Source organism: Psammomys obesus, unplaced genomic scaffold (assembly GCF_907164565.1).
Source record: "Psammomys obesus unplaced genomic scaffold, mPsaObe1.curated_primary_1811, whole genome shotgun sequence".
NCBI classification, from domain to species: domain Eukaryota; kingdom Metazoa; phylum Chordata; class Mammalia; order Rodentia; family Muridae; genus Psammomys; species Psammomys obesus.
In genome coordinates this window covers 11,698,579-11,712,176 of record NW_026585689.1, presented here as the reverse complement: position 1 = coordinate 11,712,176, position 13,598 = coordinate 11,698,579, and the positions used below count along the sequence as shown (strand labels likewise).

The window sequence follows — 13,598 nt, the reverse complement described above, 5'->3', positions numbered from 1 at the left end:
CCTCCCCTCCTCTCCCCTTCCCTCTCCTCTCCTCTCCTCTCCTCTCCTCTCTTCTCTTCTCTTCTCTTCTCTTCTCCTTCCCCTCCCCTCCCCTTCTCTCCTCTCCTCTTCTCTTTCTCTTCTCCTCCTCTTCCTCCTTCCTTTCCTCTCTTCTCCTCTCTTCTCTTCTCCTCTCTTCTCCTTCTCATCCTCCTTCTCATCCTCCTCTTTCTCCTCCTCCTTTTCCTTCCCCTCCTCCTCCTTCTTGTCATATTTAATGAGTGTACTTTAATGACCATCATTGCCTTATTCAAGTTCAGCTTATCATTATTGTAGTTAACCTCACATTTACTTTGGCTAGTATCCTCCTTTGAAAGTCTGGCATTTCAGTTGGTTTTGATTTCTCCTTTGGTTGTTAGTAATAACTTACATTTAAACAATGCTTTTCAGCTTACAAAGAATCTTTTGTATTAATATTTATAACAGCTCTGAGGAGTAGGCAAAGATTATAATTTCTGTGTCCTGGGTAAGAAAATTGAGACTCAGTGAAGATAAGGGATTTGCCTAAGTCATAGGTATGGCGAAATGCAGAGCTAAAACTCAAATGTAATTTTTTTTTTTTAATTCTAGAGTATATGTCCCATATGGCACGAGCCATCACTTAGCCTGCCAAGCTGGCAAAGATGCATTGTCTATACCCACACAGCCATACACACACACATCAATCATAAAAAAAAAATAGAAAGCAAGGAAAATAGCAAAGAAAACTAACAGTATTTTGTGCTCCACATTTCCAGAAAAGGAAGTGAGGAGCAGAAACCCACTACCATCTCTTCTTGGCAGAGCTCCTGAGCTGGTCATCCCTGCAGGTGTTTGTAAACTGTAATTCATCTGACATTCTTTGAGTGATGTGAGAGAACCACCACACCACTATGACCACCAAAACGATCCTTGGGGACCAGGAGGAAATAAGTAGAAATAAGTCAAGTGGTAAATTCTAACCAGGGCCCCTCCATAAATATTCAAGTTAAAACTGAACAAAGTTTACTTAAATAAGGAGCCAGAGAAGTGGCAGAGGGCCTGTTGGATTAGGTGGTTTGAGGAAGAGAAAGGCCAAGCCTCTGAGAGGAAGTGGTGGAGGGAAGCTCGGTCCTGCTGAGCCCAGGGGACTGACCTGGTCTTTTAGGCATTATGTTCCTTCTAATTTTCCAACATTTCATGAGTGTGTCCTGGTTTGAAGACTACTTAAATGGAAGACAACATGTCAACTGCATTGCTGGAAGGGCGAAGGCCAAGCATGCAAATCTATTACAAAAGACAGCACCACATGTTAAAAAATGGAACTCATTCACTACGGAAGGTAGAATCACATCTGAATGAAGTCCAAGCTTCTGTGTTATTAGGAGTTACCACATAATTCTGGTACGAATTAACACTTTCAGATCCATGGTTCAGTACCTTAAAGATATTGAATGTTACAAATCGGGCAACATTTAAAATAAAATTAAGACCTACTTGTAACAAATGAAGACCCAGAAGGGATTTGTCTCATATCTAGACAGAAAATAAGGTCTAAGTACCAGTCTTAGAGAAAAACAATAGTTTGTACAGTATGCTCTATTTGGGTTTTAAAGAAGTGTACCTTTGTAGACAGCTCAGTCTCCATGTGGGCACACTAGTAAGGGGAGAAGATAGAGTCTCTGACATGAACTTGGTTGCCTGCTCTTTGATCACTTCTCCCAAGAAGAGTGACCTAGCCAGCCCATAGAGGAACAGGATCCAGGCAGTCCTGATGAGACCTGATTGGCTAGGGTCAGACAGAAGGGAAGAAGACCTCCCCTATTAGTGGACTAGGAGAGAGCAACAGCAGGGGATGAGGGAGGGAGGATGGGACCAGAAGGAGATGAGGGAGGGGGCTCCAATTGGGATTAAAAAGTGAATAAATTGTAAAATAATAATAATAAGTCAAATAATAAAATAAAAAGTGTATGTTGCTCTCTCCTCTTGTACTCTCTCTGCCTTGGTTTCTCTCCCATCTCTCTCTCTCTCTCTCTCTCTCTCTCTCTCTCTCTCTCTCTCTGGGTTTCTCCCTTTCTCTACCTCCATCCAATAAATCTCTTTCATATCAAAAAAAGAAGTGTATGTTGCATTGCATATTTGTAAACTGTCTCAGAAAAAAAAATGAAAAAGAAAAAAAAAGTTACTGCTTCAAAAATAAGGAATTTTAGAGAACAGTAGCTGATGAGATTTTTTTTTCCCCTCAATGTCCATCCCTACTCCTTAAAGGTACGTAACCTCTGCCATTCTCACGAACACACTGTAGCTACAGGAAGCCAGGACTCTTTGACCAAATTATTTTTACCCTTGTATTCTCAGATGGGCCTAGCCTTGTTTCTGATAAGAATTTAATAAATTTTAGTTGAAGTTTAACAATAGATGTTCTTTTATACCTAAGATAAGTTAATATTAATAAAAATAAATCATTATTCATTTCATGGTTCTTTCCCAATGGCTTCTAATAACTACATAATCATTTAGAGGAACAGAAAATAACAGGCCTCTCTCTGCTCTCTCTTACCAGGACATGTATTATTCAGACACTTGAAATAAACAGTTCTTTGCAGCTATGCTGATGTGTATCGTGGAGAATGCTCTATAAATCATTTTAATGACTAGCGTTACTTCATTTATTCCCCAGAGGAAGAAAACGATTAATTTGCATATTTAGAAAAATGGGAAAGCAATGAATTTTCTGGTAGAGAATCACATTAAATTTGGTTTCTTTATTTTTTTCTTTTTAATTAACCAATGGTTCTGTATTCTGTTCAGACTCCTGGCATTACCCTTGAATAAGAAGTCACAAATGCAACTTATTGTCTAAAAAGCCAAACAGTGTAATTCAGAATTAAATTAGGCAGAACAGTAAAAAAAATCTTGCATAGAAACAGGAGTTAAATTACTTGTACACAAGTCTTTTTAAGGTGTTCCAGGAAATAGTTACATTAGCGATTGAGACCCTTGGTACTTCTCATTCTCTAGCATCCTGATACTCTAATTTTCTTTTTTTTAATTAAATTTTTATTTTTTATATTAATTACAGTTTATTCACTTTGTATCCCAGCTGTAGCTCCTTCCCTCACTCCCTCCCAATCTCATCCTCCCTCCCTCATCTCCTCCCATTCCCCTCTCCAAGTCCACTGATAGGGGAGGTCCTCCTCCCCTTCCATTGGACACTAGTATATCAGGTCTCATCAGGACAGGCTGCACTGTCCTCCTCTGTGGCCTGACAAGGAGGCTCTTCCTTTGGCGGGGGGCAAAGAGCCTGCCACTGAGTTCATCTCAGAGACAGTTCTTGTTCCCCTTACTAGGGACCCATTTGAAGACTGAGCTGCCATGGGCTACATCTGAGCAGGGGTTTTAGGTTATATCCATGAATGGTTCTTGGTTGGAGTATCAGCTTCAGAAAAGACCCCTGTGCCTAGTTATTTTGGTTCTGTTGTTCTCCTTGTGGAGCTCCTGACCTCTTCAGGTCCTACTATCTCCCCCTTCTTTCATAGGATTTCCTGCACTCTGCCCAAAGTTTGGTTAAGAGTCTCAGCATCTGCTTTGATACACTGCTGGGTAGAGTCTTTCAAAGGCTCTCTGTGGTAGGTTCCAGTCATGTTTCCTGTTTTCTCCTTCTTCCAGTGTCCATCCTGTTTGTCTTTCTGAGTGAGGGTAGACCATCTTACCCAGGGACCTCCTTCTTGCTTAGCTTCTTTAGGTGTATAGATTTTAGTATGTTTATCCTATCTTACAGGTCTAGTATCCACTTATAAGTGAGTTTATACTGTGTGCATCTTTCTGCTTCTGGGATACCTCACTCAGAATGATCTTTTCTAGTATTCAATTAGTTCTTTAATAAGGTGTAAGCTTACAGCAGCCACTCAGGGCCAGTAAGGGTTTGGCAGTGGTGGGGGTGGGGACCACTGAACAGGCTTCTGAGTGTGTCATTCCTGCCCTCTCGTGTCTGATTGCTCACATTGCAGTTTCCTGAGCTGTTTGGTCTCCAGCCTAGGGTGTTACCAAGCAGAGGTCTCCTCAAGCTGGTTTTTTGTAAACAAATAAAACCTATTTATATTTATTCTGTTTACTGTTGACTTGCAAAGAGCACAATTAAATAGCTTAGAAACAGTTTGTTCTTGTGAATAATTAGACATCTCCCTGTATCTTATTTATATAAATAATTTGGTTTTTAAACTCCTTCCCCTTCATAAAACTTCAAAGATAAACTTTAATGGACTCTGGGTCCAGTTAGCCAAATTCTGAAGTAATTACTTCATAGCATTTAAGTAGAAGGAAGAAGTACATAATTATGATAGTGATTTTTATGATTACCTTCTAGCACTATCAACTGGAATGCCCTTTCTCTGTAGCTTTTAGAGTCACGTTTACATTTATTTATTTATATGTATTTATGACAAATCTAAGCATCCAGAACAGCATTTAGAAGGTGATCAATCTCAGCTCCTGTCATAGCCTATACATTTTAACTTTCCATTCAGAAGTGCCAGTTGTAAGACAGCACTATTGAACGAAGTTAAAACTGTCCAAGTAAAAGTGAATTAAAGAGACAAAACTCAGATTCTCTCTTACAAATTGAAGGATGTGATGTAGCTCACTCATGGTCAGCTATGGCTCAAGTTTGTTGCTTTACAATCCTCAATGCATAGCTTCTGTGACATGGTCCAAGGGTTCTGGTCCATTTCCAGGTAACATATCAGCATCTAGCCAGCAAGGAGAAAGAAAGGGAGGAGCACACTCACTGCATCCAGAAAGCCTCCTAGAAAGAGACATCTGTGACAACAATATCGAGTTGGCAACATTTGGTCATATCAGCTACCTGAATGTCTTCGTTTTGAGTTGTTCTCTCCCAAGCAAAAACTCAGGTTTTCTGCCATTCTAGAAAAAGTTATGGTATTTGGAAACACTAGCAATCTCTAGACTCTATTCCACCAACTGCTGTCGTCTGATAGATCCAACTCCTCTGGTGTGTGTTCTAATTCTGACTAAAACATAGCACCTTCATTTTACGATCTTTCTCTTTTAAAGTTCTGACAATGGAGACTGTGGGTTTGCCCACCATGTCTAATCTTGTGTCTCTAAACAGGGAGCAGCCTTTTGGTCTGGAGGTACTCACACTGTTGGTGTGTCTCTTTCTCCACAGGTGATGGCTGTACCACCTGGGCCTCTACAGCTGCTGGGATTACTGCTCATCACTGCCCTGAGCTCCATCAGGCTCACTCAGGCCGGTGCCTACTATGGAATCAAGCCGCTGCCACCTCAGCTTCCTCCTCAGATACCACCACAAATTCCACAGTACCAGCCCCTGGGCCAGCAAGTACCTCACATGCCTTTGGGAAAAGATGGCCTTTCCATGGGCAAGGAGATGCCCCACATGCAGTATGGCAAAGAGTACCCACACTTACCCCAATATATGAAGGAAATCCAACCTGTACCAAGAATGGGCAAGGAGGTGGTACCCAAGAAAGGCAAAGGTAATATCATATTGCACAGTTTCAAAGTAGCTCTCCAGCCTCCTAAACTATAGAAGTTGAGGAGGAAACTACTTTTTAGAGACTTTTATTTTTTAATTTGTTATTGCTATGAGTCAAGTGCCATACTTGCAAAGTTTAAATTTAAGGAAAGATACATGGAAAAGCCTTTAAGGCCAGGTTGTCGAATTTGAAATGGTCAGCCTTGAAATTGTATACATACAAGCAATACTAAATAGACTCAGCAGGTTTTACTTATATATTTATGCACACATACATAACATATATGTGCAACCATAATTAAAGAAAGAAGAAGCCATGAGTTTGAGAGAAATAATGTATGCGTGCAAGGAGCTTGAGGGAGAAAAGAAAAAGGGGAGAATTATGCAATTATATTTTAACTTAAAAATAAACATTGATAGAGGGGTTCGCTCCTCAGAATCATAAAAATGTAAACCTATAATTTATTTCTGGTTTATTGTTTTAGCTAGCATCAAATTGAACAAAGCATATTTAACCACAGTATATACTTACGCATATTATTATTTTTTTTAAACATTCATCAGCTATCTAGTGAGCACCCACCTGTTTGGGTCTTGTACTCTGAGCCAGATGCAGAAAGTTCAGGAGCAAAGGATCAAGCTATGAGGGTTAAAGAAACATGACAAAGTCGATCTTCCAAAATAAGAAAACAATGTTTTGAGAAACTTCCACAACAGAAAAATCCGATGAAGACATTTCACAAAGTAGGTGCTGCAGTCAGTCACTAAACCATCAGGAAGCTAAAAGGCACAGAAAAATTCCCTGTGACTTTCTAGGAATGTGCCTGGGTTCTATTACAGCTACAAAATAGCCATTGCTGTGGGGCACTTTTCTGTAAATTCAGCTTGCTTATCTGCAGTTCTCAGAATCATAGCATCTGTGGGGAACATGGGAACCTCCAAGTAGTGATCGCCCCAAAAGAAGTGGGGGTCATCCCCGCTGGTTGCCCCCACAATGGCAGGAACCTCTGACTACTTGATTTGACACTAAAATGCCTAGCTACCTAGAAGCCAGAAATCAAAGAAAGCTATTACTTCTCTTCCCTGATCTTTAAGATTAGAGTGTTGAGAGAATCAGTGCTGTAAGGTAAGTGGTGCTGAAGGTGCTCTCAAGCACTGAGGGGCTTTGAGTGCCCGCAGATGCCAACCATTTTGGACACTCGGGCCAAGTGGAATGTGTTCTGGGCACTGTACATCAGGGGATGCCAGACCAAGAAAATGTGGTATGTCGGCTGGTGGCATGTACCTGTAGTCAGGAGGTTGAGGCAAAAGGATCACAAGTGTGGAGACACCCTGTGCTCCATATGTGGTACCAAAACTTAAAAAATAATAACTAGGATGCTTTCTCAGATTCTCCCCTGACTACTCTTTGCTGACTACAGTGTGTGTTAATGTAAATATACTCTGCAGAAACTGGCATGCCATTTAGGAAACAATATAGGTCTTTTTCCCTTCCTCCCTTCCTTCCTTCCTTCCTTCCTTCCTTCCTTCCTTCCTTCCTTCCTTCCTTCCTTCCTTCCCTGCTTGCATGGCCTGCCTGGCTTCTGGTGCATCATGTAATCAGATGAATACTCCTATCCTGGAAGAATATGATTTGTAGGGTTCTCTCTTGTTCCCTGGCAACAGTTCTGCATAGCACAATGATAGGACAAAAATGCTGCTGATAATTGAAAGAAGAATTCGGAACCACATATCTGCTTCCTCATGCACCCCACACACACTCCACTGTTGCAGTAGCACAGGACATAGAGAGTTGCTTGCGTGCAAGGCACAGCATACTCTCACATGGGCTTTGTATCTCAGTAACAGATATGACAGCTTTCCTATCCATTCTCTGGTTATGTTGTGTAACTGTATTATTCTGGCTATAGTAACAGAAAAGCAGGGATGCTAGTAGCTGAAGTCACCCAGTCAAAACCTCATACCTAGGCCAGAAAGATCAGCAAAACTTCCTACCCCTAAACCAAGCTTCTTCACTTGTCTCAACTGCATGCCACTCTAAAGGGTCTTATTCACTTCCCTTGGTCAAACTCAAATTTCCAAGAAAAGTGATTATTTAAACATTTATATTTGAGGCTTAAGAAATGTTATAGCATATCAGAGACACTAAGCAAATTCACTGGGTTTAGGAGACAGGTGAAAAGAGATATTATCAAACCACATACAAAATTAAAAAAAAAAAAACAACTTTCCTTTTTCGTGGATCCAAGGGAAAATGATTTTCATCACCCATATCTCAGCACACAAGGAAACATAATTTAGCCCTACACTACTAAATTCAAAATAATGCAAGCCATCCAGGCACAGAAAGACAGACACCATGGGCCTTCTTGGCACGCAGCGTTATAACAGTGTGCAGAAGTAGAGAATAGAATGTTTGTCGGTCATTCGTACCGCAGAAGCTAAGGGGCAGACGAAATTGAGGAGAAGGGTGGATGGGGGCGACAACCGCACAGCTTGGGGAAGCAGCAAGAACACGGTTTTGCCTTTGCTTTTATTTATTTTTATACCTATTACCAAGTTTAAAACTAAGAACAGCTTCAAATGATGTCCCCACAAAAATAGGTAAGGTGACAGAAATGGTGATTAGCTTCTTTTAATTAGTCCACATTTTATTAATAAATTATACCATCACTTTGAAACCCAGAAACATACATCATGTAATTTGTCAATTTATAGCGAAATCTTTAAATTAATTAGAAGATCACGGAAAAATATAATATACAATATAACTTTAAGTAGAAAGTGTTCAAAAATATTTAAAAAAATATCTGACTACTACATTCTCTAAAACGCACACTTGCAGCTGTGAAACAAACGGGATGAAAATACCGCGTCACGTGGTTGTCTCTGCTAAGTGGGCCCAATGGCAATGCTCTTTTTGTTGTTATACAGGTTCAAGTTTCCCAAATTTTGTACAATGAACACACGATAGTATCTTCAACTTTTGCAATTGGGAAATCTATGTTTAATTATTTTTCAGCTTTTATACCAGTGTTAACCTAAGCAGCTGCATGTAAGAGTTTTCAAAACAGCTCAGATACATCACAGAAACTGACATTTGGTTTTCCTTGAAACACTGGTGCCGCACAGGGGAAGGCTCGGGAAGGTGAACATATTATTGCTGGCTTCCCACTTGATACGTATAAGGCAAATGTGTCAAAATTAAATGCCTGCTACTATGAGAGATAACCGATCTCCCCGCCCCTTTCTCCACTTTTCCAGGAGAAATACCCTTAGCCAGTTTGCGAGGAGAACAAGGTCCCCGTGGAGAACCCGGACCAAGAGGACCACCTGGGCCGCCAGGTTTGCCGGGTCACGGAATGCCTGGAATCAAAGGAAAACCGGGGCCCCAGGGATATCCAGGAATTGGAAAGCCCGGTATGCCTGGAATGCCTGGGAAGCCAGGAGCCATGGGAATGCCAGGGGCAAAAGGCGAAATTGGACCCAAAGGGGAAATAGGGCCTATGGGTATCCCAGGGCCACAAGGACCTCCAGGACCTCATGGACTTCCTGGCATCGGGAAACCGGGTGGGCCAGGGCTACCAGGGCAACCAGGAGCAAAAGGTGAGAGAGGGCCCAAAGGACCACCAGGACCTCCCGGCCTTCAGGGTCCCAAAGGAGAGAAGGGCTTCGGGATGCCTGGCTTGCCAGGTCTGAAGGGTCCTCCGGGTATGCATGGCCCTCCTGGCCCAGTTGGGCTACCGGGAGTAGGAAAACCAGGAGTGACGGGCTTCCCTGGACCCCAGGGCCCCCTGGGGAAGCCAGGGCCTCCAGGGGAACCTGGACCACAAGGCCTTATTGGTGTACCAGGAGTTCAAGGGCCTCCTGGTTTGCCTGGAGTTGGAAAGCCGGGCCAGGATGGGATCCCTGGCCAACCAGGATTTCCAGGTGGTAAAGGAGAACAAGGACTGCCGGGGTTGCCTGGACCCCCAGGTCTCCCGGGGGTCGGAAAGCCAGGCTTCCCAGGACCCAAAGGGGACCGGGGTATTGGCGGTGTTCCTGGGGCTCTTGGGCCAAGAGGGGAAAAGGGACCAGTAGGTGCTCCTGGAATGGGGGGTCCCCCGGGAGAGCCAGGCCTACCCGGAATCCCAGGTCCCATGGGCCCTCCGGGTGCTATTGGTTTCCCTGGACCCAAAGGAGAAGGTGGGATTGTAGGGCCACAGGGTCCGCCAGGTCCCAAGGGTGAGCCAGGCCTCCAAGGCTTCCCTGGGAAGCCAGGTTTTCTTGGTGAAGTGGGTCCCCCTGGCATGAGGGGTTTGCCCGGTCCTATAGGACCCAAGGGAGAAGCTGGTCACAAGGGGTTGCCAGGGCTTCCTGGTGTGCCAGGACTGCTTGGACCCAAGGGAGAACCAGGCATCCCCGGGGATCAGGGTCTACAGGGGCCCCCAGGGATTCCAGGGATTGCAGGACCGAGTGGCCCTATTGGACCACCTGGGATTCCAGGCCCCAAAGGAGAACCAGGCCTCCCAGGGCCCCCTGGGTTCCCTGGTGTAGGGAAGCCAGGAGCAGCAGGACTTCACGGTCCCCCGGGGAAACCTGGTGCTCTTGGGCCGCAAGGCCAGCCTGGCCTTCCCGGGCCCCCAGGCCCTCCAGGGCCCCCAGGCCCCCCAGCTGTGATGCCGCCTACGCCGCCACCCCAGGGAGAGTATCTACCGGATATGGGACTCGGAATTGATGGAGTGAAACCTCCACACGCCTATGCGGGCAAGAAGGGCAAGAACGGAGGGCCGGCCTATGAGATGCCCGCGTTTACTGCCGAGCTGACCGCTCCCTTCCCGCCGGTGGGGGCCCCGGTGAAGTTCGACAAGCTGCTCTACAACGGCAGACAGAACTACAATCCGCAGACCGGCATCTTCACCTGCGAAGTTCCGGGTGTCTACTACTTTGCTTACCATGTTCACTGCAAGGGAGGCAACGTGTGGGTTGCTCTCTTCAAGAACAACGAGCCCATGATGTACACGTATGACGAGTATAAGAAGGGCTTTCTGGACCAGGCGTCTGGAAGTGCCGTGCTGCTGCTCCGGCCCGGAGACCGGGTGTTCCTCCAAATGCCCTCGGAACAGGCTGCCGGACTGTACGCCGGGCAGTATGTCCACTCCTCCTTTTCAGGATATTTATTGTATCCCATGTAAAAAAAATAAAAACAAAGAAAAAGAGAGATTTAATAGAAGAAAAAGAAAATGAGACACCAAAAAAAAAAAAAAAAAATCCAATTGAAAATAATGCTTCAAAACATTTATAGAGTTGGAAAGTTATATTTAAGTGAAAGTTTGGACCATCATGTACAAATAAAAAAAAAAAAAAAACAACGAAGATGCATGTTTAATACTGTGCACAGCAGGTTGTAACAGAATGATGGGACAGGTTTACGGATCAAGTACTGACACTTGTCTTGTACCCACTGGACTCATATTAGCTATTGCATGTTATATGATTTCATAACCTGCTTACTCAAATCAGTCAAAATATGATAGTCTGGAATATCATAGCTAATGAAAGTCATCCATTCCTTGTGCTCTCTTTAAAAAAGTATTGTGAATATGCCTGGAGAGGTTAGTGGTGACAGTCACATACTGTATTTATTTGCATAATTTCCTACTTGTTCAGAGGTTTTGCTGTGGGATGTCGGAGGGTTGTTCTGTAGTGCAGAGACCATGGTAATCTCTAGTCCAAAGATATTTCTCCATGTTAGAGGCTGTGCGTTTAGCTGCGGGACTACCTAGTCAGAATTGTGTGTGTGTGGTCTCCCCAAAAGAGCAGGTGTATCAATGGCCCATTGTGTATTTGCTCAGCACTCTCTTTGCTGAGCACTGGGTGAGATGCTGGTATGTGACACAGGGCAGAGCCCACAGGAATTCATAATTTAGCTCAGAGACATTGCTGTATTAACTCATCTAAAAGGTTTCAGTTTGGCACTTTTCTGTAACTTTATTTTCTCCTCCTCCTCCTCCTCCTCCTCCTCCTCCTCCTCCTCCTCCTCCTCCTCCTCCTCCTCCTTCTCTTCTTCCATCCATCCATGTAATTTATAATATGGCCTAATCAATATAAACAAAAATTTTAAAAGCCTTCCTTCAAATAACTTTACCACTTTGTGAACATTTATTATTAATAGCAATTATATGTTGATTTACACACATTAAAAAAAAAACACCCTAATTTGCCCACACAGCCAACTGTAGTAAGATTTCAACTTTTCTGCACGTTTTAGTGGCTCTGATTTTTTTCCCATGAACTATGAATTTTATAGATATGTCATCTGAGGGTCCAAAGTCACTTGCCAAAATCCAAGCCATTTTTTTTTTTAATTTGGGAAAAAGCATTCAGAATTACATAGAAAAAAATTATATTTTAAAAGAGTAATTATAAAGTTTGATATTTAAAAGCAGGTGTGTTGTGTCCAGCATAGAAACTAAAATTGTAGGACGATAACTGTTTCTTTAACATCAGCCTGTGGAGGAGATAGCTGGAATGTCATAAAGCAATGGCACCCCATGCCTAGAATGTCACCGCACACTCAGTGCCACAGCCAGAACACGTTTGAAAGGAGATTTTTTTTTTTTTTTAATATTCTCACTAGGGCACATACTAGGTTCTTTGGGCACTGCTCAAAGTACAAACAGTTGGAAGTTTACTGTTCATTTGCTACGAGTTGCTTAGGGAACTAATGTGGGACTACAGGGATAGGATCTAATCTACTTTCCTTAAAAATTAAAAGTCAGGAGTTGAAGAGATAGACATAGATTGGAAAATATACAAATAAATACAGTATACAACATGGTCTATTTCAAATCTGAATTATTTTTACCACCACAATTTTTCTTGTGCTGGCTTAATATTTGTCTTTTCCCTTTATGATGCACAGGCACCATTTCTTCTTGCATTTTAAGACAAACGTGTTTATTAGCACAAGGTTTCTCATTCATTGTTAATTATTCAAAGCACTTTCTCATCCAAAAGATGTCCTACCTAGCCTTTACCTGCAAAGTAATCAGCATTTCTGTGGACAGCTCTCCTTGGGGTTGTTCCTGGAGGACACTGGCTTGTAGCTGGTCACTATAAAAGTCATATGGGTTCCTGGACTCTTTCTGCTAAATGGCTACATTGAAATGATCTGGAGGACAGTCAGGCCAGATGGGTTGTAAAGTCGCTTTTATCTGTGCATGTATGGTATCTTAGTTTCCATGAAGAAAGAGACTATCTAAGTTAAGCCAAATTTCACTTTTTCAGATATCTTCCAACTTATTTATTGGTTGTTACTCAATTGCCTCTGTGTGTGCATGTGTGCGTGTGTGTGCGTGCGTGTATTATCAGGCATATGCTTCTAAACTTTTACATGGAGGAGGAGCAAAATCTATGCCAGATACTGTATATTCTACCATGGTGCTAATATCAGAGCTAAATGATACTCCATTTAATTTAAAGAAGAGTTTTAAATAATTATCTATGTACCGTACCTGTGTTTCCCTTTTGAGTGTTGTACATCATGTTAACACATTAGTGTGAAAGCAGATGAAACAACTATATGTTCTACAGTCTAGAAACAGTACTATGATCCCTATTTAATTCAAAGTTAACTAGAGCTTTTCCATGTGAAATAGACCAAATGGCATTGTTCTATTTAAACAGAGAGTTTTAAAGCAGTATGACATCCCACAGGGAAAGAGAATGTCTGTAGAGGATAATTGTCCTCAAGTATTTTACAGAAACAAAGAATGATGAAAAGACTGGTAACTTGTTTGAGTTTCCATGAATAGATTTGAGACTTAAAGGTAAATCAATTTTGTATTTAAATTTTTGTACTGATTTGAAAGACAGATCATTAAATATCTTTAAAAGTATGTTTCTTGTCTTGTTTATATTACACATTTGACACCATATAAGCCTAAAGGGTTTTTTTGTTTACACATTGTAGTTATCAGTCACTAAAATCAAGGTCTAAAAATGATATAGTTGAAACAGAACAATATATTCCTTTTCACTGTAACAACTCTGTAAATAAGCATTCCAAAGCTCCCCTGTGGTCATAGTCATTACCCCATAT

General features: G+C 42.4%; 1 protein-coding gene across 1 annotated transcript in view; it reads left to right on the top strand.

Annotated features, from left to right (window-relative positions):
• The window catches only part of Col8a1 (collagen type VIII alpha 1 chain), a 138,485-nt gene extending 125,090 nt beyond the window's left edge, over window positions 1-13,395 (top strand). The window contains exons 3-4 of the mRNA XM_055595043.1: window positions 5,186-5,516; window positions 8,780-13,395. Coding sequence (XP_055451018.1) covers window positions 5,189-5,516; window positions 8,780-10,689 — 2,238 coding nt within the window. The 5' untranslated portion in view covers window positions 5,186-5,188 and the 3' untranslated portion in view covers window positions 10,690-13,395. The remainder of the gene's footprint in view (window positions 1-5,185; window positions 5,517-8,779) is intronic.
• Window positions 13,396-13,598: the final 203 nt, after the last annotated feature.